Genomic DNA, 23,637 nt, shown 5'->3' with positions numbered 1-23,637 from the left:
TGCCACCCTTATGTTGACTAATAGTACTTTGCTGCATGAGTAGTTCCATTAATCATGCTAGCACTACCTCTGGAATGAGGCACTAAGTCAACGTGAGGGTGACAGAATTCAGACCTAAGACACTGATGGAGGAGAAAAGTGATGATGAATTAGCAGTTGGCTGACTGAGCATGGTGTGCAAATGAAAGTGCATTTTACCCCAGCTGCAAAGTTAGGAGCTGCTTCCAACTTCACCAAATGTCAAGTGTGGGCCCCTATGAAGTTGTGGTTCAAACTGATGTCTAATTTCTATTTGAGAATTAATGGCGCAGTGGATGTGAGCGTGTGTAGATGGGGCATTGTAAATTATTATTGGGGCTTCTATGCTTCCATCATTTGGTGAAGGAAAACTTGACTCCTCTTGCTGTGTGGGAGCCTAGAATTGATTGCATTATGCATGTTACATAGCATTTGAATGGAAAATGATATGCTGAATGGGCTCAGTCAGTGACGATAAAAGTCAGGCTCATATGCTTGAAATGAGTACAGCAGCCTATTGCAGTGAAACACTCCCAAGTCTATTTCCAAACAGTAATGCTGGCGCTAGCAAGCTACTTCTACGGTGCAGCCTCAGTAGATGATCAAGAGGCATTGTGGCTCACCAGTCATAAGAACCAACAGGGGGAGCTGCTGATATAACCCTGTGCATACCTGAGCTCATCTATATAACAATGAGTGAGGCAAAGCATTTACGCCTGTGAAACGTCCTATTGCCTTCAGTGGGACTGCACCTGTGCTTAAATGCTTTGCTGGACTGGGCCTGGGAAGGCTTGACAAAGAAATGCATTTGGGAGGCATACAAAAGAACACAGACCTTCATTGGCACAATCCCCTTACCTTTAACCTCTCAGAATACCCTGAATGACCTCTCAGGAGGCATGTCATCCTATGTTAAAGACACTAGCACCTTTTCCGTAATCATATCATTGCAGCATCCACATTGCCATTCAATAAGATTAAAAAATAAGGCTCTAAACTCTCATGCTTTAAGGAAATAAGACACCACACTGACCAATTGGAATTTGGGAGAAATGTCCCCTATGAGCAGATTATTCTAGCATTGTTTGCTACTGGGTTTCTTGCCCTTTCACTGCAAAATCTGGTATGAGCCATTATCATAGATAGGATACTGTACTAGATGGCCTACCAGCCTCACCAGTATGCTATTTCCTATGTCTCATGCGCCGTCTCCTCTCTCTGTAGCATCCATGCAAGGCCAGACATAATCTGACCCTACATTAGAGGTGGGCAAAGTCCAGATACAGAGCTGAATGCTTCCAAAGGCTGAGTTACAGCCCATTTTTGTTTGGAGCCTCTCTTCACCAATCTGTCTGCGCCTTTCCTTCAGCCCATTATTTAACAGACAGCTATTGCCACACCAAGTCATAAACATATTGCATAAAAATAGACAGTTATAAATAGCTTGACCTACGTCTCTAAGAGGATGAATGTGATCAAGGTAGTGACTTACATTTAACATGAGGCCAACCGCATCAATTTTTTTTAAATCAGTTATTCCCTGCACCTCCCCACCACCCCCTAAGAGCTAACAGATGGTATTTAGTCACTTGCAGCAGGCAGTTATCAGCCAAGTTTTCAACCCAGTCCAAGAGGCTATCTGCCTCACTGCCTTTTCATTGATTAGTGGCCAATGGTTAGTGCATTCCTCAAACTGGAAAGACACAATGTAGGGCAGGGTGGGCAAACTACGGCCCGTGAGGCTGGATCCAGCCCACCAGCCTTTTTAATCCAATCCTTGAGCTCCTGCAGGGGAGTGGGATCTCAGGCTTGCCTCACTCCAGCGCTCCAGCAGGGAGCAAGGTCAGGGGGGGCTGCTCTGTACAGCTCTGGGAAGCAGCGTCATGGCCCCCACTCCAGCTCCTACATGGAGGGGCAGCCAGGGAGCTCCACTCTGCATGCTGCCCCTTACCCAAGCACCACCACCACAGCTCTCATTGGCCAGGAACCGCAGCCAATTGGAGCTGCAGGAGTAGTGCCTGCGGATGAAGCAGCATGCAGCAGAGCTGCCTGGCCGCACCTCCACACAGAAGCTGGAAAGGGGACATGCCACTGCTTCTGGGAGCTGCTTGAGGTAAGCGCTGCCCAGAACCTGCACCCCAAGACCCCCCCTCATGCCCCAACCCCCTGCCTCAGCCCTGATTCCTCCTCCTGCCCTCCAAACCCCTTGGTCCCAGCCCGGAGCACCGACCTACACCCCAAACTCCTCATCCCCATCCCGAAGCCTGCACCCCCAGGTGGAGCCCTTTCCTCTCCTCCCTCGCACACTCCACCCTACCCACCCCAGCCTGGAGCCCCCTCCTGCACCCTGAACTCCTCATTTTTTTGCCCCACCCTGGAGCCCACACCCCCTAGCCAGATCCCTCACCTCCTCCTTCACCCCTACCCCAGCTGTGTGAGCATTCATGATTCTCCATACAATTTCTATACCCAAATATGGCCCTCAGGCCAAAAAGTTTGCCCACCCACCTGCTCTAGGAGGAAGAGGGAAACACAGGAGAGGCATTGGCACATAAGCAACACAGTATCCTTATTGCCCATTGTGCAGGATGTGTCTGAGTCACAATGTCTCAGGGGGGGAAGGGGGCTCGTCTTCGGAGGTGCTGTTTATCACTTAATCAGGGCTAGAAGCACACCCTAGCCCTCTATGCATAGGTAAACTGTAAATTTAAGCTTTATATATGTTTGCAAAATCAACAAAATAATTGAGTGATGCAAGTCAGCCTTTGTAAACTTTTCTCTTGCTTGATGATTCGCAACAAATATCCTATTGAAAAGTTTGGGCCAAAAATATAATACTGGGCATTAGTGCAACGGAGTCAGGTGAGAGCTTCAGAGACAGCGGTGCCATTGGGCAGGAAGTAACTTTAACACACAGTAAAAATGCTGTGAAGTTAGTGATTGTGTGGGTTTTTTTCTTTTTTCTAACGTCAGAGTAACTGGCAATTGATTCTGTGTACAGAACACTGGGCAACATCTGTTGGAGCAAGGCCCCTTTATTGTTGTGTGGAGGCTTTTCTTGCAGTAGTTTTGTGCACTGCAGGTAACTTTTACATTTTTTATCTTGAGTCTTGTCTTATTTTCACCTTTTGACTACTGCGCTGCAGTGCAGTTTGTTTCCTTTCTTTTAAGGGCATGAAGGGGGCATGAGAATTAATTTGATGTAGTTTGTGTGAGTGATGCAATATATAAAAGGCACCTTCTGGGTTTGTTGCATGTTTTTTATACACCTTAGACAGCACTGGTTTTCACTGACTCAGGCTTGGATCTAAACACCCTTCCACATCCACAGGGCATGGGTTATGATAGCCCAACGTACCTGTAACTTCAGTTTTGTGTAAGAGCCCACAGCCAGCCCACGTTGCACCAAAAATAAAGCACACTGGACAGGATGGAAGCAAAGTTACAATGGGGCAGGAGAAAGAAGAGGTTGCTGAGTCATTGCCTGTTTCACTAAGGATCCTTGACACAGATAAAAGCTGATCGCACCTGGTGTAATATTACCTTTGCCCTCTACTGTCCCTTGAGTGACTCGTCCCTCTGTGGAGCAGGCCATGGTAATATAAACAGGTAGAATTTGCACCTCCTTACAGGAGAGTAAATCTAGTTTTAGGTCTGAATTTCACTGTGTTTTCTAGGTGCTCAGCACCTTTGAAAATCAGGCCATTTTTACATGCTTATTTCCGCCGCTGTTTTCTGGTCATTTTCCTTTCATATTGACAGAAAAATAATTCTAATATGGCAATATTGCCAGCAAAGATTTAGTGCCACGATTCCGAGTTGTGTTGCCTGTCTGCGTACATTTATACCTTCAGCACTAAAAGCCCCTGACATTCTGCTTTACAGCACTTTGTGTGGCTAAATGGTATTCTCCGTTCAAAACAGCAGACCGCTCTTTACTGTGGGAACCTTTCATTTTTCACAAAGCCTGGTTCATAATATCAAATGTTCTGGTTTTCAGAGGTGACCTGCAAAGAACAAAAAATGACTGAAAAGTAAAACTAGTTTGTGTGATACCAAGGAAAACAAGCAAATAGCAGCTGGTTACAAATCTAGGGCTCCAGTGAGGCCCAGGTCTGCAGTAGGGATAGAAAGCGAGGAATTTTGCATCTGTTTGTTTCTCCTCAGCTGCTCTTTTTCCCAATTCTTATGCTTCTCCTCCGCCAATCAATCATTTTTCAGCATCTGCTTTTCCCTTTCCACAGAAGAGGGAAGAGGCCAGTGAGGATGACAGAACAGAAGAAGGGGCAGGGAAGGGTGGGGGGAGAATAAAGGGTAGACGGGTAAAAATGAGATAGAAAACTGACATTGAAAGAAGTAGGGGAAAAGATTCAGCCACATCCTGGAAATAAAAGGACAGGAGAGAAGGAACCCCAAATGGCAAAAGATGGAAGAAATAAAGCAAGGGAAACAATGTCAGTTCATACGTACATTATCAAAATTTAATGCCGAAAAGATACAATAGGTCAGTTGTCTCCAACCTTTTAATGCCCAGGATCACTTTTTGAATTTAAGGGCAACTCAGGATATGCCCTGCCCCTCCCCAGAGGCCCTGCTCCCTCCCCAAAGCCCACCCCACTCATTTCATTCCCTCCCATCCCCCCATCACTCGCTGTCCCCCACCATCTTTCAATAGGCTGGGACAGGGTAGTGGGGTTTGGGAGGTGGTGTGGGCTCTGGGCTTGGGCCAAGGGGTTCACAGTGTGGGAGGGGGCTCTGGGCTGAGCCTGGGGCAGGGAGTTGGGGTGCAGGAAGTGGTCAGGGATGCAAGCTCTGGGAGGACATTTGGGTGCAGAAGGGACCGCCAGGCTGCGGCAAGTGTTGGGGTGCAGGAGGTAGTACAGGGTGCTGGCTCTGGGAGGCGGGGCTCAGGGCTGAAGGTTGGGGTGTGGCCTCCCATTGGGCAGCACTTACCTCTGGCAGCTCCCAGTTGGTGGTGCAGCAAAGTGAAGACAGCCTTCCTGCCTACCCCGGCCCCACGCCACTCCCAGAAGGGGCCAGCATGCCCCTGTGGCCCAATAGGAGAGTGTGGGTAGCACATGGCTCCAAGTGCTGCCTCTCTCTCTGCTAGCACCGCCCCCCGCAGCTCCCATTGGCCACAGCTCCCTATTCCTGGCCAATGGGATCTACGGGGGCAGTGCTTGCAGGCAGGAGCAGTGTGCAGAGGGAGACCCCTGCCCCCCGTCCCCAGGAGCGGCCTGGGGCCTGGACAGCCCTGCTGTGCAGCTGGAGATCATGATTGACTGGGAGATCGCCCAGGATTGAACAGCTGATCGCGATCGACTGGTTGGTGACCACTGCAATAGGTGAATGCATACGTAAGGAATGGCTGATTCCACAAGTAAAGAGTAGTGTGTGAGCACCCCCCGACCCGCACTGACCATAACCCTGACCAATGTATCAGTACACCTGTACGATCTGCTAGGCTCAAGGGAGTTCTGATCCCATTTAGTGCCCTGCTCACAGATAGCACCCAGACTGTTCGTGCCTGTCAGCCAGTCCTAGTTTTAGGCGGGGAGCAGGGGAAGCCTGGAGAGACCGTGGGCAGTTCCTTACTGCATGTGGGCAAGGAGGGAATGGTGAAATTCACTCCAGTGCTGGTTGGCTGTCAGTTTCTTCTCCTGCTAATTTTTCCCCCTAAAGTCTTCTCGTTTAAGGTTGCCTAAAGAAAATGATAAGATGTGCCTGATCTTCAGGAGGTGGATGAACAACCTGTGTTCCTCATTTCCATGGCAAAATACCCTTCAATTTATTATAACCCCATTGGGGTTTTCTATTACTCACCAATTGTCAATGTCTTAATCTACTGCTCAAAAGAGAGTGACAGACATTATCCAAGAAGAAGAGCTAGCTATGAGTATGATTCTAAGTTTCCCTTCTGGTTTTCTACTTTGAAGACAGCTCATGGGTTTGAACCATTCTTGCCTGAGTCTGCAAACCCTCATTTACTCAGCTAAGATTCTATACTATGGAAACTGTTGTACTCACATGGCAGATGTGGAAGAGTCTCTTCACATCTTCCTTTTTGCCCATGTACATCTGAAGCACTGGAAAATCTCCCTCACTGTCTTCTGGATCGTAGAATTTTCCAGCTTCTGAGAGCACACTGCGGTTGTTGTTTTTTTTTAAAAAGGCAGATTTATCGCCATTTCAAAAGTGAATGTTTTTAATAGTCTCTCAAGCTCCAGTATTAATTAAATCAGTGGCAATTTTTGGTTGTTTAGAACATTGCTGAAGAAGAAAGTTTTTAGTATTTTAAGTATCATATGGAAGTTTCTTTTTCTGGTGGATTGTATATGTTTGCTGCTTGTATTCATAAAAGACGTATCATGTGGAATCTAATAAAGTTGAATTGAATGATGAGTGGAATAGCCCACACGTTATTTTTTCTCTAATTAGGGCTAGTTTCCAACAGCTCAAGTTTGGTTCATTAATTTTTGTGCTCACGCTCCCCCACCCCCCCCAGCCCAGGACATGATTTTAAACCCAGTCCTTGAATTATATCAGTAGGTCTTTTTGTTTGGACTAATTCAGTCTGTCCCCCTTTCAAACCTTTTGGCATCAACATATGTTACAGGTTATTTATTGTGACATTCTATGAACTTTCATTCACTTCTTACCATGAGCTTACAAGTAGGGTAAATGTGTAGGCCCAGTTGTTACAATAGCACTCTAATTTGTTTGAACCATTGGACCCATATATGATTGTCCACCCCTCAGTTTAAAGGAAAGCACTAGCTTGCTGAACAAGCTTCCCTCTTCCCCTCTGACAATTTCTACAACATAGGTCCATGTGGTCAATGCAAAAATATCAGGCATATCAAAAATGAGGGGATGGTCTAAAATAATAGAATTTATTGACATATAAAGCAGAGGCCACTGCACGTATTGCATTATTCATTTTCATATTTAGTGTATTAAGGTTCCTTCAAATGGGGCTATATTGGCCCTTCAGGGCCAGAGGAAGCATCAGGCATAAGGCTACCACATTCCAGGAGTGCTGCAACAGAACCTTGAGAATGGCAGATGTAGCCACTGAGAGAAGCGAAGTGGTTTTTCTGCTAACAGTTGGCATCTGGTGTCTAGAATCAAGACTGGAATGATTTAAAGGTGAAATGGAAGAGAAAGAAATTCTCAGCTCTTATGGGCAGGGACTGTGTGTTTGTACCTTGCTTAAAACACCACAAGACACTGCTCTCAGTTGTAGCCCCTAGATACTACTATAATTCTAATAAATAATAGGATAATATTTTAGATTTAAAATATAAGGGACAATGGAAAACATAAAAATGTAAAATATCCCATATTTCTATCTACAGTAAATCTAAAACATAAAGGAATACCACTAAGTAGATTGCAGTTCAGCACTGGAAAATCAACACATGCTAAATGGAGTCTTGCCAAAATTAAACACAAGCTGAACCAATCACTGATTTACATTACATATACAGAGAGAGAGCAGGCACACTGAAGAGAAAGTGCCACTTTTAGATATTCCATGCAGTGTTGTTGATTCTAGATATGGTGGGTGAGGTTGGGCCAACATCTGTTGATGAGAGAGAGAGGGAGCGAGAGAGCGCAAGAGAGAAGCTTTCAAGCTTACACAACACTCTTCTTCAGGTCACCAAAAAAAAAATCCAATAGTGTCCATGATGCTGTATGGCATATTGGAGAGACTTTATGGTATTGTTGATAACAATATTCTAAATTTGCAAGGAATCTGACCAGATATGCCATGTAAAGCAACTACGAAAATGTTATAATTTGCCAAGTATGATATTTATGTTTGTATCACCTTTGTATTCTGAATTATCGATATGTATGGTATATCTGTATTTCAAAACTTGTGCTTGTACAGACAGATTGGTATCAGCAGTGCCTAGCCTGTTCAGTGGCCCATCAAGGGTCATCAACTGTAAAATGAACCCATTGAAAGGAATTAGGGGATACACCTTATGAGTCAGCAAGCATGTGGTATGCCTGAGGACAGAGAACTCTAAGCCATTTCCATGCCATGTGCTGAGGCAGCAGGGACAGACAATATACAAGCCACATGGCAAAAGGAATATAAAAGGCAGCTGCATCATCTCCATTTTGTCTTCATTCCTGCTTCTTACCTCTGGAGTGATTTTTCTACAAAATGAAGCTCTGAACAAAGGACTGATTGACCCAGTCAAGCTTTGGATGTATTCCAGAGGGACTTTCAAGCCAGCAAACTCACCAATACTGCTAAGAACCTGATGTATGGACTTTGAAGGCTCTGTATGTATTTCATTGCTTTATCATTTAGCATCTCTCTTCTCATTCTCTTTCTTTCTTTCTAATAAAAACTTTAGTTTTAGACACTAAAGAGTTATATTAATAGGATGGCCCTTCCAATGATCGTGGATGGAAGATGACCAACAGGGAGACTGGAGATGCAGTACAGGCAGTCCTTGGACTTATGACACAACTGGTTCCTTTCAATTGCATTGTAAACTGGAACTTGCAACTGCAATCTACTCCATTGTGAGACCAAGCATTGTAAACTCTAAACCTATAGTCGTAAGTCAAATCAGGGTGTGAATGTAGAAGTGTCGTGCCATTCGTCATAACTCGAACATTGTAAAGTCGAAGACTGCCTGTACAGGGACCATGCATCCACAGATCTTAGAGAGAGACCACATTGCACAACAGTCAGGCGGACAGTCATGAGTTTTGGAAGAAGGCTATAGAAGTTGCTGACCCTGCATAGAGATGTGGTTAAAAACAAAATAAAGCTTTTGTTCTGTACAGATCATTAAGACACTTTTAAAAAAAGGAAAAAAACAGATCCGTGTGTGTGAGAAAAAGTTAATCCAAGAAGCTGCTTGCATTTTTTCTGCAAACATGATCAAGTTTAGGGTATGTTTGCTTCCTGTTAATAAAGATCATTTTGTTTGGGTTGCTCTGTAATAGAAAATGTTACAACTTTTATGCATCTGACCTCATTCAGAGCAAACATTAACTGCTGCTTGGATGCCATTTGTTATTACTTCGTAACCACAGGATTTCAGGACACTTAATTTATGTTACACGTTTTTGAAGGCAAGGACAGCTCAAGGCCAAGAAATCCTATTATGCATGCACTAAATTATAGCAGGGCCAGCCCACAAGATTTTGACACCTGCGGTGGTGAGCTCAAATGATGCCCCCCATGTCCCCTCGCTTGGGACAAAACTTCAAAAGGTCTCAATTCTGCTTTCTTCCTGTTCTATTCCTCTCATGGTACTGCTCTGCTACCTACCCCAATAAAGGAGAACTAACTAAAATGCCTTGCTCAAAAATTTTAAGTAACACATAACTTTCAAACACCTAAACAACAAATGTTACCTTTCTTGTCTGCATAGTAAACACTGGCATTTTTATCTGTTTGAATAATCAAAGTGGTGCTTTATGTGCCTCCTTGGTTGCAAAGATTTGAACTGCTTCCTGAAGGTCCATAATCTAGGCTAGCTCATGCTCTATTGAGATGGTTGCCAGGCCGACCAACTTCTCCTGTGTCATTGTGGAGCCTAGATGTGTTTCTATTAACTTCAGCTTGGAGAAGCTTTGTTCTCCACTGGCAAATGCTACAGAAAGTGTGAGAAGTATGTGCAGAGCAACAAAAGCATTTGGAAAGAGGGTGGTCATCTTGTTTGTGTGCATATATTCCAGAACGGCCATTGGAGTTAATCCTGCTGAAATGTATCTTGAAAGGGCTTTCAGTTCATCACCTAAATCTCATCAATATCGCGTACGTCGTCATGTGTCAACACTGTCTCTAGTGCCCTGCATTGCTGATGTAGGTCGTCTTCAAGTACAGTGAGGAGTTTTGGAATATCATACAACATCCCAAATATACTGCTGTGTTCCCTGAGCTGCATGAAATGGTCTTCAACTGACTATATTGCACAATCTAGCACCTGGTTAAAGAATTCAACTTTGAATTGTTGTTTAGAGTCCCTTATGGGATTATCCCATGCCTCGTAATCAAAATGTCTTCTTCTTTGGTGACTCTTGTATTCTTGAATGGGTGGGAAAATAGCTTCAGTGTGAAGTTCCTCTGTCAACTTCTGTGCACTCTTCAGAATGTTTTGAAATCCCTTATCTGACTGGTAAGACTGTAGGTATGACTTGGCTTTGTCCAGTTGTTCCATTGCTCCAGATATATCAAGGTCAACACTTTGGAGTCTATTACTTACAACATTTATTTCAAACAGTATGTCATGCTGTCATAAACAGATAGCTAAGGGTTAATGTCTCTTTCACCTGAAGCACCTGACCAGAGGACCAATCAGGAAACCGGATTTTTTCAACTTTGGGTGGAGGGAATTTTGTGTCTGAGGTCTTTATTTTCTGTCTGCCTGTTTTCTCTGAGCTTTGGAGAAGTCGTTTCTGCTTTCTAATCTTCTGTTTCTAAGTGTAAGGACAAAGAGATCAGATAGTAAGTTATATGGTTTCTTTTCTTTGGTATTTGCATGAATATAAGTGCTGGAGTGCTTTGATTTGTATTCTTTTTGAATAAGGCTGTTTATTCATATTTCTTTTAAGAAATCGACCCTGTATTTGTCACCTTAATACAGAGAGACCATTTGTATGTAATTTTCTTTCTTTTATATAAAGCTTTCTTTTAAGACCTGTTGGAGTTTTCTTTACTGGGAAACTTCGGGGGAATTGAGTCTGTACTCACCAGGGAATTGGTGGGAGGAAGTCAGAGGGAGATCTGTGTGTGTTAGATTTATTTGCCTGATTTTGCATTCCCTCTGGGTGAGGGGGGAAAGAGAGATTAACTCTCTGTAATTCTGTTCTCCAGGACTGGAAAACGGGGAGGGGGAGTCCCTCTGTTTAGATTCACAGAGCTTGTGTCTGTGTATCTCTCCAGGAGCACCTGGAGAGGGGAAGGGAAAAAGGATTATTTCCCTTTGTTGTGTGAGACTCAAGGGATTTGGGTCGTGGGGTCCCCAGGGAAGGTTTTTCAGGGGGACCAGAGTGCCCCAAAACACTCTAATTTTTTGGGTGGTGGCAGCAAGTACCAGGTCCAAGCTGGTAACTAAGCTTGGAGGTTTTCATGCTAACCCCCATATTTTGGACGCTAAGGTCCAAATCTGGGACTAAAGTTATGACACATGCCACAACACTAAGCCGCACAGAAATTTGAAGCTATGTATGTTTCTGGTGATTCCATTTCCCTCTGCCACTATTCTCCCACGAACAGTTCCTGTCATAGCATTATCCTCCATAATGGCAACTATGGGCATCATCTATCTTCCCAATTTGGTGTTTGATAGGCTTTATCACGTCCACCTGACTTTCCCATCATGTGGCACTCAGTGGTTTCTGTGTCAGTGAGGATGCTCCCAGATGTTGCTTCAAAATTTGCCATTGATGAGTTGATGCAAAGGAAAATACATAAATGCTTTCAATTACGTTAAAAACTTCAGCAGCCTCACTGGAAGCTGACGCTGTATCACTGACCACCAAGTTCAATTAATGAGAACTGCATGGGACAAAAAAAGCTCGAGGGTTTAACTCTTAGATCTGTGTCTGCACTCCTCTGTTCTTTCCTCTCATGTTGGTACCATTATCGTAGCCCTGACCTCTCATGTCAGCTATCGCAAATCCCATATCTTCCAGCTTTTAAGAAGCACATTTGTCATATCAGCTCCTGTAGTATCATCAATGTCAATAAATTCTAGAAAATGCTCTCTGACAGTCACCATTGCAGGGATATTTTCCACTAGATTCTGTTGTTACAAAATGCACCATTAGTCATTTGTTCCGTATGGCTGATGTCAGGTGTGCAATCCAGCATAACAGAGTAGTATCTTGCTGACTTCAGATCTGCCACAATCTTCTGTTTGACTTTTGTTGCCAGTAACCGTATGATCTCATTTTGAATTGTTTTTCCAAGGTAGTGCTGTGTATACATTTCTTGGGTGGTGACTCTTCTTAGATGCTCCTGGAGTACAGCATCAAACTCAGCCATCAGCTCCACAATTTTAAGGAAGTTTCCATTGTTTGGCACACACAGCTGATTGGAAGTGCCACACAGTGCTAGATTTTAGGTAGCAAGCATTCTCAGAATGGCAATGAGCCTTTTCAGAACGTTTTGCTAGTAAAGAGACTCTGAGGCAATCTTCTCTTGATGCTGATCAACTATGGTGGCCTTTAATCTTAGTCTCATCTCAAGCTCTTTCCACCTATGGAATGCTCTCCGGTGATTTGCTGCCTTCTCATAGCATGCCAGATTTCTAGCCAAATTTTTCCAGTCCTTTGTTCCTGTAGAACCCAACATAGCTGGAACATTGGACTGGAAGAGTTTGCAACAAAAACACTATGCAGCATTCTGGGTTTTTGAGTACATAAGCCATGGCTTCTCCACTTTGTCACCATTGGGGATTTCATGCCAGTAATGTGTTGGATAGAAACTTCTATTTTCATTGTCTTTGGGGAATATGAATTTTTTCACTTGCTGTGGCCCACGCAGTACATGGAAGTCCCTCAGGCTACTGCCCAAGTGGGTCCAGAGTCCTGGATCATCTAGACTGAAGGAACTAAACTCAGCAGCAGCTGTTTCTTGCGCCTCAACCACACTCTTCTCTCATCTACACTTTTCTTCAGGAATGTGCATGGTTACATCCATTTGAGATGGAGATTTGGATGCTGCAGTCACTGCCAGGTCACCTGCACTCTGACTGGAAGATCAGGTATCTCCTCATCACTCACTGGGGCCGGAAGGTCAACCATGAACATTTATGTCTATGTATCTCAGGAGAGCTCCTTCCTGCTTAGACAGAAAAGCTCCCTTTGCTTTCTTTCTTTTTCTGAATGCTGCCCCAGAGGGACATTTTCTTCTTTCACTCATGACTGCTGTTCTATGCCAGCCATAGTGGCTCTCAACACTCAATTGAAGGGGACAAATAAGCAGGCTGGTAGCAAGGCCTGAGTGAGGGAAGATATCAGCACCTTAAGGGCCTAACTGGCTCCTCCTACTTCAGTTAACTGCCTGTTCTCCTCAAGTGGGTTCAGGGAAGCAGCAGGAAACAGGAAGCTCCCTGAGAAGCTGGTGTTAATCATTCCAGGCTCTTGGGGGTGCAAGAGAAGTACATAAGAGGCTCCTCCTCCTCTCTCTCCCTGCAGCTCCTGCTGCTTTTTATTATTCCCTCTCACCTTTTCTTCTGCCTGCCTGTTATGTCTCTTGTGCCCCCCTTCCTGCAGCACAGCACTCCACCATCTCTGTGCATCTAGAGCAGAGAGAATACATATGCACCAGCAGCAGACACAATTTTCTACACTCTGGGTCCTAGTGGCGCCCGCCCCTCCCAAGTCTGGCACCTGAGGCGGTCACCTCAGTTCACCTCATGGTAAGGCCAACCCTGAATGCTTATCTAAAGTAGCTGTAATATATTATTTTCAACTAACATTGTTAGTAGTAACCAAGCTTACCATGCATAGAGATGTGTGACACTGTCAAGTGTTGCTTTATGGGTAGTCAAATGAGAAACAGTTTAAGATGCAAAAAACAATCTTTCCACAATTCAAGTTAGAAATGAAAACAATTTTTAAATGTTGCTGTTTTTGTGAACTGAAAATTAGTGGTATCTTTAACAATTTCTGCTATTGATGAGAAATATTTTGCATAGTTTGTGCTGCACGCTACAGAAATTGTGTGTGTGTGGGGGGGTAATATTCTTTCATGCACAAAAGGAGAGAGGAAATTAGGTCTGCCCTGAAATATACCTTCAAACAAATATGTGATTGCATATCAGGGTCAATATAGCCAGTTGCAAAACTCTAGTCATATATTAGGAGTATGAGAATTGGTCTCAGACACTGTGATATGCTGTTTGTGCGGCTTCTTTACTGCAATTAAAAGTTGTGCAAGAAACTAGCATGAATTAAAGAGCTTAATGAGGGTGCATGGACTGCATTTGTGAGAATTACATGTTGTTTTAGATGAGAAACTGTAATACAGCACCAACATCTGTGGCCCTTCCTTTGTCCACATTGAATGATCCCTTACTTAGTGATGATCATATTGAAATGAAATTACTTGTAAGGTGAGGTATGTTGGGATTCTCTCTGAGACCTTCTTCACTTAGCTTATCCAGAGCACCTCAGCCAGTTCAGGAAGAACACTTCATCCATTTACCTGGGTTCCAAAAACTCAGTTTGACAGCAGCTCATCACTCAGGCATGTAACAGCTCTATGCCCTCACTGGCCCTGGCCAGAGCCAGGGCTTTAGGTAGAGGGTGAGACCGCAATTCCAAATCACGTGATGCTGTCATATAACCTTAGTCCCAGATTTGGACCTTAGCGTCCAAAATATGGGGGTTAGCATGAAAACCTCCAAGCTTAGTTACCAGCTTGGACCTGGTACTTGCTGCCACCACCCAAAAAATTAGAGTGTTTTGGGGCACTCTGGTCCCCCTGAAAAACCTTCCCTGGGGACCCCAAGACCCAAATCCCTTGAGTCTCACAACAAAGGGAAATAATCCTTTTTCCCTTCCCCCCTCCAGGTGCTCCTGGAGAGATACACAGAAGCAACCTCCGTGAATCTAAGCAGAAGGAGTCCACCCTCTGTAATTCCAATCCTGGAAACAAAAGCACTTTCCTCTTCCCCAGAGGGAATGCAAAATTAGGCTAGTAATCTAACACACACAGACCTCCCCCTGACTTCTTCCTCCCACCATACACTGTTTATATACATTTTTTCCTACCAACATATCTACTTCTTGAATTAATTGGTTTGGACATCGTATGGATCATGTAAGGACCAATCCCTTTGCAGATCATGTAAGGCTCAATTGCTTGCATCTCACTTTAACCACATTTCAAGCTTACCAGTTCAGGGCATTCCTATTTAGCTCAGCTAGCCCAAGAACATCTGCTCCCGCACACAAACTGCCACATCCTTGTTTACAAGTTAACGTTGCTCTCAAATCAAGATGTATGCAAGTTTACTCATGCTCAGCAATACTAAGCTACAAGGCTCTACTCCCGGTGAGTGAGGGTGTTAATAACCAGCTCAGAATTAAGTGTTGGTAGTCAGATAATATCGGGATTGGAGGACACAGAAACCATGCCACTGAATGAGTTTCTGTGAAGCTCCATCCCTATACATCTGGATATTCGTGTATCTGAATGGTGAAGAGGGTGAGACTGAGTGAATGAATGAGACCACAGAAGATTTCTCCAAACCCCTGAACATCTTACAGGGTATGCAGAAATGGAGGAGGATTCTTACAGTTGTTTCACATGATTATCAAAAAGGAATGTTGCTTCCATGATTCCCATGGTGGGAATGCAGTCAGACAGTGTTATTGCTTCTCAGCTATTATGACAGTCTCATTCAGAGACAGGCCCCTTGTCCCAGCTGAGGGTGGCTGTGTGGTAGGTTAAGTCAGATCTTCAGCAATTACACAGCAGCATTCATTTGCCTTTGCAAGGTAGCAGAGATGGTTACCATCCCTATTGCACTGTCTGCCATTGTAAATTGGCGAGATGACGGTTATCAATAATTTTGTACCGTTTGCAATTAGAAATTGGCTATGACGGTTATCAATCATTTTGTACCATCTGTTGCTGTCATGGGTGCTCCTGGCTGGCCTCGATGAGGTTGGCCGGGGGCACATGGACAAAAATGGAAATGACTCCCCAAGTCACTCCCTTCTTTATGTTTTGTCTAAAAATAGAGTCAGTCCTGCCTAGAATATGGGGCAAGTCTACTAGAGAGCCAGAGAGCACAGCCGCTCCGGGTCAGAGCCTCAGAGATCCCGCAGAAATTATGAGCTGCATGCCATTCTAGAGGGTGCCCCTGCAACAACCCCACCCGTTGCTTCCCTCCTCCCCCAACCCTCCTGGGCTACCATTGCAATGTCCCCCCATTTGTGTGATGAAGTAATAAAGAATGCAGGAATAAGAAACACTGACTTTTTAGCGAGATAAAATGAGGAGGAGGCAGCCTCCAGCTGCTATGATAGTCCAGGCAGGACATTAAAGGGTGGTGGGGAGAGGAGTGCAGCCTCCCACTGCTATGATAGTCGAGGGAGTACAGAATCTTTTCTTTAGACATGAAAGTGGGGGGGGGGGCTGATGGAGCTCAGGCTCCAGCTGCTATGATGACGGTTACCAAGCATTTTGTACCATCTGCCAGGAATGACAGGGAGTCATTCCCATTTCTACCCAGGCGCCCCCGGCTGACCTCACCAAGGCCAGCCAGGAGCACTCACAGGATGATGACGGTTTTCCACCATTTTGTACCGTCTGCCATCAGGAATGGAAGGGAAGGGGATGCTGCTGTTCAGTGCCTCAGCACCGTGTCTACCAGCAGCATGCAGTAGACATACGGTGACATTGAAAAATGGCAAGAAACGATTTTTTTCCTTTTTCTTTCTTGGGGGGTGAGGGGGGGCTAAATTGACGAGATATACCCTGAACCACCCCAGACAATGTTTTTGACCCTACAGGCATTGGGAGCTCAGCCAAGAATGCAAATGCTTTTCGGAGACTGCGGGGACTGTGGGATAGCTGGAGTCCTCCGTCCCCCCTCCCTCCCTCCATGAGTGTCCATTTGATTCTTTGGCTTTCCGTTACGCTTGTGTCACATCACTGTGCTATGGACTGTATCATAGCCTGGAGATTTTTTCAAATGCTTTGTCATTTCGTCTTCTGTAATTGAGCTCTGATAGAACAGATTTGTCTCCCCGTACAGCGATCAGATCCAGTATCTCCCATATGGTCCATGCTGGAGCTCTTTTTGGATTTGGGACTGCACGGCCACTCGTGCTGATCAGAGCTCCACACTGGGCAAACAGGAAATGTAATTCAAAAGTTTGCAGAGCTTTTCCTGCCTACCTGGCCAGTGCATCCGAGTTCAGGTTGCTTTCCAGAGTGGTCACAATGGTGCACTGTGGGATACTGCCCAGAGGCCAATACTGTCGATTTGCGGCCACACTAACCCTAATCCGACATGGCAATACCGATTTCAGCACTACTCCTCTCGTCAGGGAGGAGTACAGAAATCGGTTTAAAGAGCCCTTTATATCGATATAAAGGGCCTTGTTGTGTGGACGGGTGCAGGGTTAAATCGGTTTAACGCTGCTAAATTCGGTTTAAACATGTAGTGTAGACCAGGCCTTAGAGTAGAAGTGGTGCCCCAGTGTTATGTTTAACATAGAGCAGTATATCCAATAAGTCAGTACTGACCTAAACTCTGATGAGTGTATTTTCTTCTTACCTTAGTGATAACACACTTCGCTGATTAATTCCTCAAAAGGTACCAGTGTACTAATGTGACACTATAAGCCACTAGAAAGAGGCTCAGAATGCAAAAGTGGGAGTCAGAGTCTAAACACACGAAATGTGCAGTGTATTTTTTAACAGGGTCCAGCTGTGAAATTTGGATCTGTGTCTGGGTTTTGCTTACAAGCACATACTCCCTCAAACACTCAGGATTGTTCAGCTCTGAGGTTATGGTTCAGGTCCTCCTACATACATTGCAGTACTAAATTTTCATATATATCTAGTTACAGTCTCCTCTGTAAAATCCCAGCCATTAGGTGGTGAAATAATCCTTCAGTGTCTCGTGTGTTTCCAGTGCTCAAAATATTTGAACCCATGAATCTAGTTGCAAGTTTTTTCAGACTACTTTAGAGCTAGATAGCTACATAATTCCACAATTTTCACACTACAAATCCACCCTCCACACCAATTTTCCACTGCTAAAGATTCTCTCAGATCTCTGCCAACTGTCTCTTGAGTGAGAAGGAGCTAAACAGTGGGTCACAAGTACATAATCAGAGTAGACTTCATAAAACTGTTGAGTTACACAACTGTGTGACTCAGCTGTTGATGCAATAATTCTAGGTTTTCTGAGCCTGCAAAACCATCACATCCTCTTTTAATAAGCTGAGAAACAGACTCCTAGGCTGTTGGAACAGGGATATTATATAACTATGTAGTGTTTATTAAGTCCCTACTAAAGCAAAATTCGCTCTGAAGTCAGAGTTTTGCCACACAATCTCAGGGTGTCTGCAAACAGTGACAGGGAAAATAGTCCAGCTGTGCTATCTTTGAAATATAATGAGCAATTACAGTTTAAATATCAACAGTGTGAAATATTTCATTGTTGCTCTTTTTAGCAGAAATAACCAACCTTCAAACATACTTTAGTTCATTTGGCAGTACTAGGGCTTTGGGAAACAATAAAATTGGGGGAAAGAATAACTCAAAAATTGGAATTTTGCATAGTGTGCAACTGCTACAAATTGGCCACCAGAACCCTGACATTTCATGGGTTTTCAATTCAGAAATAGGAGTATTTCATTCAGCTTCAAAATTCTCACGTTAGTCCTGTAAATAGCAATTTTTGCATCAAACCACAGGACATTACAAAACTTCATGTTTCAATGTGAAAAAAAAAACCTACAACTTTTCACAAACAGCAATAATGTTTTAGGACCACCAAAGGACTCAATAAACTGGTGACTACTTTTTGCACCTGCACCTGGTAACGTGGTACTGATACACCTCCCCTCAAACCCCATTTAGCAGTAGCCCTGACACATTAATAGATGATAGTTAATTAGCATGTACTGACAGGCTCCCAACATGCTAATTGTGGCTGCACACCCACATGCAGCTAGCTCATAAAAAGGCACATGGATGCAGCAGCCTGGCTGGCTCTGACAGTGTCTCTAGTGACTCTCTCATCTTCACCCATGTCAGAGCAAACAGAGCAAACCTAACCTGTGTTGCTCCCATAACAGCAGAGTTTCCTCAGGAACTGTGATTCTGTGTGCCCTCTTCTGTCAGCTACACCAACCTCGTGGGCGGGAGGGTGCTGGTGTACATGGCAGTAGCCTATGTCTAGTCAAATAAGTTCAGATTTATGTTATGTGGGTACTGCTACTCAGGTTTGCAGAAAGATCCTCTAGCTGAGTTTCCTGTGCCACCCACCCATATCCAGCCTTTTCCAAGCTTTTCACTGCCTCTAGAATAAAAAGCAGAGAGGCTGATCTACCCTATACACTAGAACTTCAGAGTTACAAACACCTTGGACATGGAGGTTGTTTGTAAATTAAATATTCGTAACTGAACAAACCAGCATAATTGTTCTTTCGAAGGTTTACACCTGAATATGGACTTACTACAGTTTTGAAATTTTACTATGCAGAAGAAAAATGCTGCTTGACCTTTATTTGTTTAGTAGTTTACATTTAACACAGTACTGTACTGTATTTGGTTTGGGGTGTGGTATTTTGGCTCTGCTGCTGCCTGACTGTGTACTTGCTTTTCCAAATGAGGTAACTGACTGGTCAGTTTGTAATTCTGGTGTTCATAACTCTGAAGGTCTACTGTAGTATTATTATGCAGTTAAACACTAGCGCTGGACAGCCTTTTTTTTTTGCCCCCCATCTATTTTTTTTTCCAACTGAAAAAGGATTGATTGTTGACCTAAACAAGAAATTTTTAATACAGTTGACACTTTCCAGGATGTTTTCTGCTGCTGCTTTTTTTTTAATGAAAAATCAGAACCTGAAAATCAAAAATCTTTTCAGTATAGATAAAAAGGTTAGTTTTGTTTTTGTTTTTTCCTTACAAAAAGTGAAATTTTTTTACTGAAACTTTCATTTTTTTTAACCAAAAGCAGTATTTCAAAATTGAAAAAAAAAACACCACACTTTTTTCAAAAATCAATAAAACAAAATATTTTCAAAATATCCAAGGAAAAATAACTGGCTTTTTTTTTAAACCAACTCTGCTACGTACAGATGTAAAAAGGCACCAGACTGTGCCTTGCTCTTTCATGGGTTTGTAGATGGCACGGACATAAAAGTACCCTTGCAAGTTATACAGCCTGTGTATGGGCCAGGCACAGTTGCATACACCCAATTGCAGAAGAGCCATTAGCAGCAACAACTTGGAACTATACAATTTTTATTTTTTTTTTAGGGGGGGGAAATTACAAAATAAGTTAACGGCATCAAATGTAACCATAAAAACTGCTTTTGTTTAATTACTGAACAGAACATTTCAGCTCTGAGTTGAAGTATAATTAGAGCTGGAAAGTGTCATGCTGGGTACACAATAGAGGGCAGTAACAGACTCACCGTATCTGGGCAGGACGGTTGATGTATAACACGCACAGAAAATTCATGAAAGAGGAGGAGGAAGTGTTACTAATGGAGTAGTGTCGGGCTGTTTTTGTTCACATCAACCATACAGAGTAGTTGCCACAGTACTGTCTCTGTGTTGTGTGTGCTGTGGCACAGACCTTAGAACATCTGACTCAAGTACATCCTGAAGCCTTCAAGCCTCTCTTGCGATTTATTAATCATTTAGTGGATGACAAACAAACAGGTAACTTTTAATTCTTTATCGTTGTTTTGGCTTGATCTTCCCCATTTCACTAGCTCTGTGTTATAATGACTTTTGCTGTCCTCAGTGATATCAGGAAATAGCTAGAGGGGAAAAGATTCAAAGCAGACTTGAGCCTGCTCATTCTGAAAGTTTTCTGGATTCTGTACAATGACTAGGCAACGTTCAGACTAGCTGCTGTGCTTGTTCGATTTTCACTCATTTTGTGGGTTGGTTTGGGTGTCAGTTCAGTTTTTTCTTAGTCTGCCTTTCATTTTGATCTGTGCTTATTTCTTCTGGACTGTAAGTGGGACTTGGGTAGGGAATTATACATCTCCTCTCTCTAGGGCCCACCCCCATCTTATGGGAAATCAAGCTCTAGATAAGTTTTGCATGCCATCTCCCCTTTTTGGGAACACCCCTGGAAAGAGGTTCTCTGGGACCAAAGACAGATTGAGCTTCCCTAGCCCTGTGGCTCTAATGGCTGCTTAAGGGCTGTATTTGGAACAGAGGATTTAAAATAGTCCACTGCCAGGAGCGTTCTGGCCCCTGGAGATCCTAGGAGAGCCATAGAAGTTGTGGGTAGAGCCACTGCTCATTCAGTAGGGGGAACTCTATTCCTTAGGAAACCTCTGCTTTGAGAGCTTCTCATAGCTTTTCGCTCCATAGAGCAGTATTTCTTCAGGAGTGGGTGCCCAGTGACACAGAGGAGTCCAGCTCCACGTACTATCAACTGACAGACCCACAAGAATCCTCTAAGTGCTTGTTATTTGGCAGATTGTTGTGCCGTTTCTGAGGCAGAGACTAAATTAGATTATCCTGGCAAGTCCCACTGCATGAAATAGAAGGCAAAAAAGCCTTTATTATCATTCCATGTAGGTACAGAGCTTAGCAGCAAAGGACCGTGAGTGGGACCTCTCGGTGCCTCCACCAAATAAGCAAGGAACTTACTAATTAAGAAGATGACTATGAGAGAGAGAGAGCCTGGGCGGAGAAGCAGCAAACTTCCACACAATCTCGCCTTGAGTATTTAAGATTTAAGTTCATATGTTAGGAGAAAGAGTTTACAATCTAAAAACCAGTCAAACTTCAACTTCATTTTAGCTCTCCGAAGCACCAGCACCATCAATGTGCTGTAGAAATAAATGAAGAAATCATCGTGATTTTGCTCTATTTCATCTCTCTAATTTAAAATCTTCTTTTCCAGTAACTGTGCATCAGAACAAACCCAGAAATGAACTGCAGCAACAGCAGCATCAAAGTGCCCGAAACTTTTCATCTCATTCAGCTGATAGTGTACATCCCAGTTTTCCTTTCTGGAATCCTATTGAATGCTCTGGCTTTCTGGGTGTTTTGCTATAAACTGTCTAAATGGACAGAAACCAGAGTGTACATGATCAACTTAATGATTGCCGATTGTTGCTTGCTCTTCACTTTGCCCTTCAAAGCATTTTCCCACAACCATGCGCTGCCCCGAGATAACAAGTGCTTGGCTCTAGAAGCTACATATTTTATAAACCGGTACGCAAGCATCTATATTATCACTATCACAGCTGTCGATCGATACATTGCAATAATGTACCCCCTAAAATCAATGACTCTGAGGTCCCCGTTCAAGGCAGCTGTCGCCAGTGGATTTCTATGGCTACTAGTGATAAGTTTTGTTTGCTTAGCTCAAGTATTGGAAGAGCAAGGAAACCGCGGGATTTGCTTTGAAAAGTTTTCCATTGAGCCATCCAAAGCGACATTAGCCTTTAGTATTGGGGGATTTTTTATACCATTAATCATCCTGAGCTTTTGTTCAATTCAAATAATTAAGAAGCTTGTGAGAAAGAAGAAAACAAATCCATATGAGGAAAAACTAATCCAGAAAGCGATCTACATTGTTTCTGCAAACATGGCTGTGTTCATAATATGCTTTTTGCCTGTTAATATTGGGCACATTGTTCGGTTTATAGTGGATTCCACCAGCACCAGCTGCTCAGTAATATACAATGGTAATGTATTCTTGCACATGGCCTCAATCATAGCAAACACTAACTGCTGCTTAGACGCCATTTGTTATTACTTTGTAAACCGGGAATTTCAGGAAGCATCGTCCATGTTACCAAAGACAAAATCTGTGAAGTCAATGTCTAATCACAGCTAAGGTTCATCTCTCCATATGCCACTGGATAATATAAAATAATATAAAACAGAAGTCCACTGGCCATCACCTACAATCCTCAGCTTAAACCTCTCCAACACATCAACAGTGATCTACAACCCATCCTGGACAATGATCCCTCACTTTCACAGACCTTGGGAGGCAGTTCAGTCCTCGCTCACAGACAACTCACCAGCATTAAGCATATTTTCACCAGCAACCACACACCGCACCATAGCAACTCTAACTCAGGAACCAATCCATGCAATAAACCTCAATGCCAACTTTGCTCACATATCTACACCAGCATCATCATCACAGGACCTAACCAGATCAGCTACAACATCACCAGTTCATTCACCTGCACGTCCACCAATGTTATATACGCCATCACGTGCCAGCAATGCCCCTCTGCTATGTACATCAGCCAAACTGGACAGTCCCTACGTAAAAGGATAAATGGACACAAGTTAGATATTAGGAATGGCAATATACAAAAACCTGTAGGAGAACACTTCAACCTTCCTGGCCACACAATAGCAGATTTTAAGGTAGCCATCCTGCAGCAAAAAATCTTCAGGACCAGACTTCAAAGAGAAACTGCTGAGCTTCAGTTCATCTGCAAATTTGACACCATCAGCTCAGGATTAAACAAAGACTGTGAATGGCTAGCCAACTACAAAAGCAGTTTCTCCTCACTTGGTGTTCACACCTCAACTGCTAGAAGAAGGCCTCATCCTCCCTCTTTGAACTAACCTTGTTATCTTCAGACTGATTCTGGCCTGCATATTTATACCTGCCTCTGGAAATTTCCATTACATGCGTCTGACGAAGTGGGTATTCACCCACGAAAGCTTACGCTCCAATACATCTGTCAGTCTATAAGTTGCCACAGGACTCTTTGTTGCTTTTTACAAATCCAGACTAACACGGATACCCCTCTGATATAAAATTTAGGTAATATATATGTGACCTAGCTCACTGCTTTCCTTTCCCCAGGGAGGGCAATATAAAAAAGCAGGATAGTTGGTCCTCCCTATCACATCTGCTCATACTAATCTTGAATGAATGT

General features: G+C 43.6%; 1 protein-coding gene across 2 annotated transcripts in view; it reads left to right on the top strand.

The window, feature by feature from the left end:
• The window catches only part of LOC115657773 (G-protein coupled receptor 35-like), a 30,190-nt gene extending 7,556 nt beyond the window's left edge, over nt 1-22,634 (top strand). Inside the window, exons 1-2 of one of the 2 annotated variants that reach the window (XM_030575985.1) lie at nt 20,238-20,422; nt 21,627-22,634. In XM_030575985.1, coding sequence (XP_030431845.1) covers nt 21,654-22,568 — 915 coding nt within the window. In that variant the 5' untranslated portion in view covers nt 20,238-20,422; nt 21,627-21,653 and the 3' untranslated portion in view covers nt 22,569-22,634. Of the gene's footprint in view, nt 1-20,237; nt 20,423-21,626 lie in introns of those variants that run through there. The other variant, XM_030575984.1, reaches the window with a different exon arrangement.
• Nucleotides 22,635-23,637: the final 1,003 nt, after the last annotated feature.

The sequence above is a fragment of the Gopherus evgoodei genome, chromosome 9 (assembly GCF_007399415.2).
Source record: "Gopherus evgoodei ecotype Sinaloan lineage chromosome 9, rGopEvg1_v1.p, whole genome shotgun sequence".
In the NCBI taxonomy this organism is placed as follows: domain Eukaryota; kingdom Metazoa; phylum Chordata; order Testudines; family Testudinidae; genus Gopherus; species Gopherus evgoodei.
Note: the sequence above shows the minus strand (reverse complement) of the source record. Positions and strands in the feature narration are given on the sequence as shown.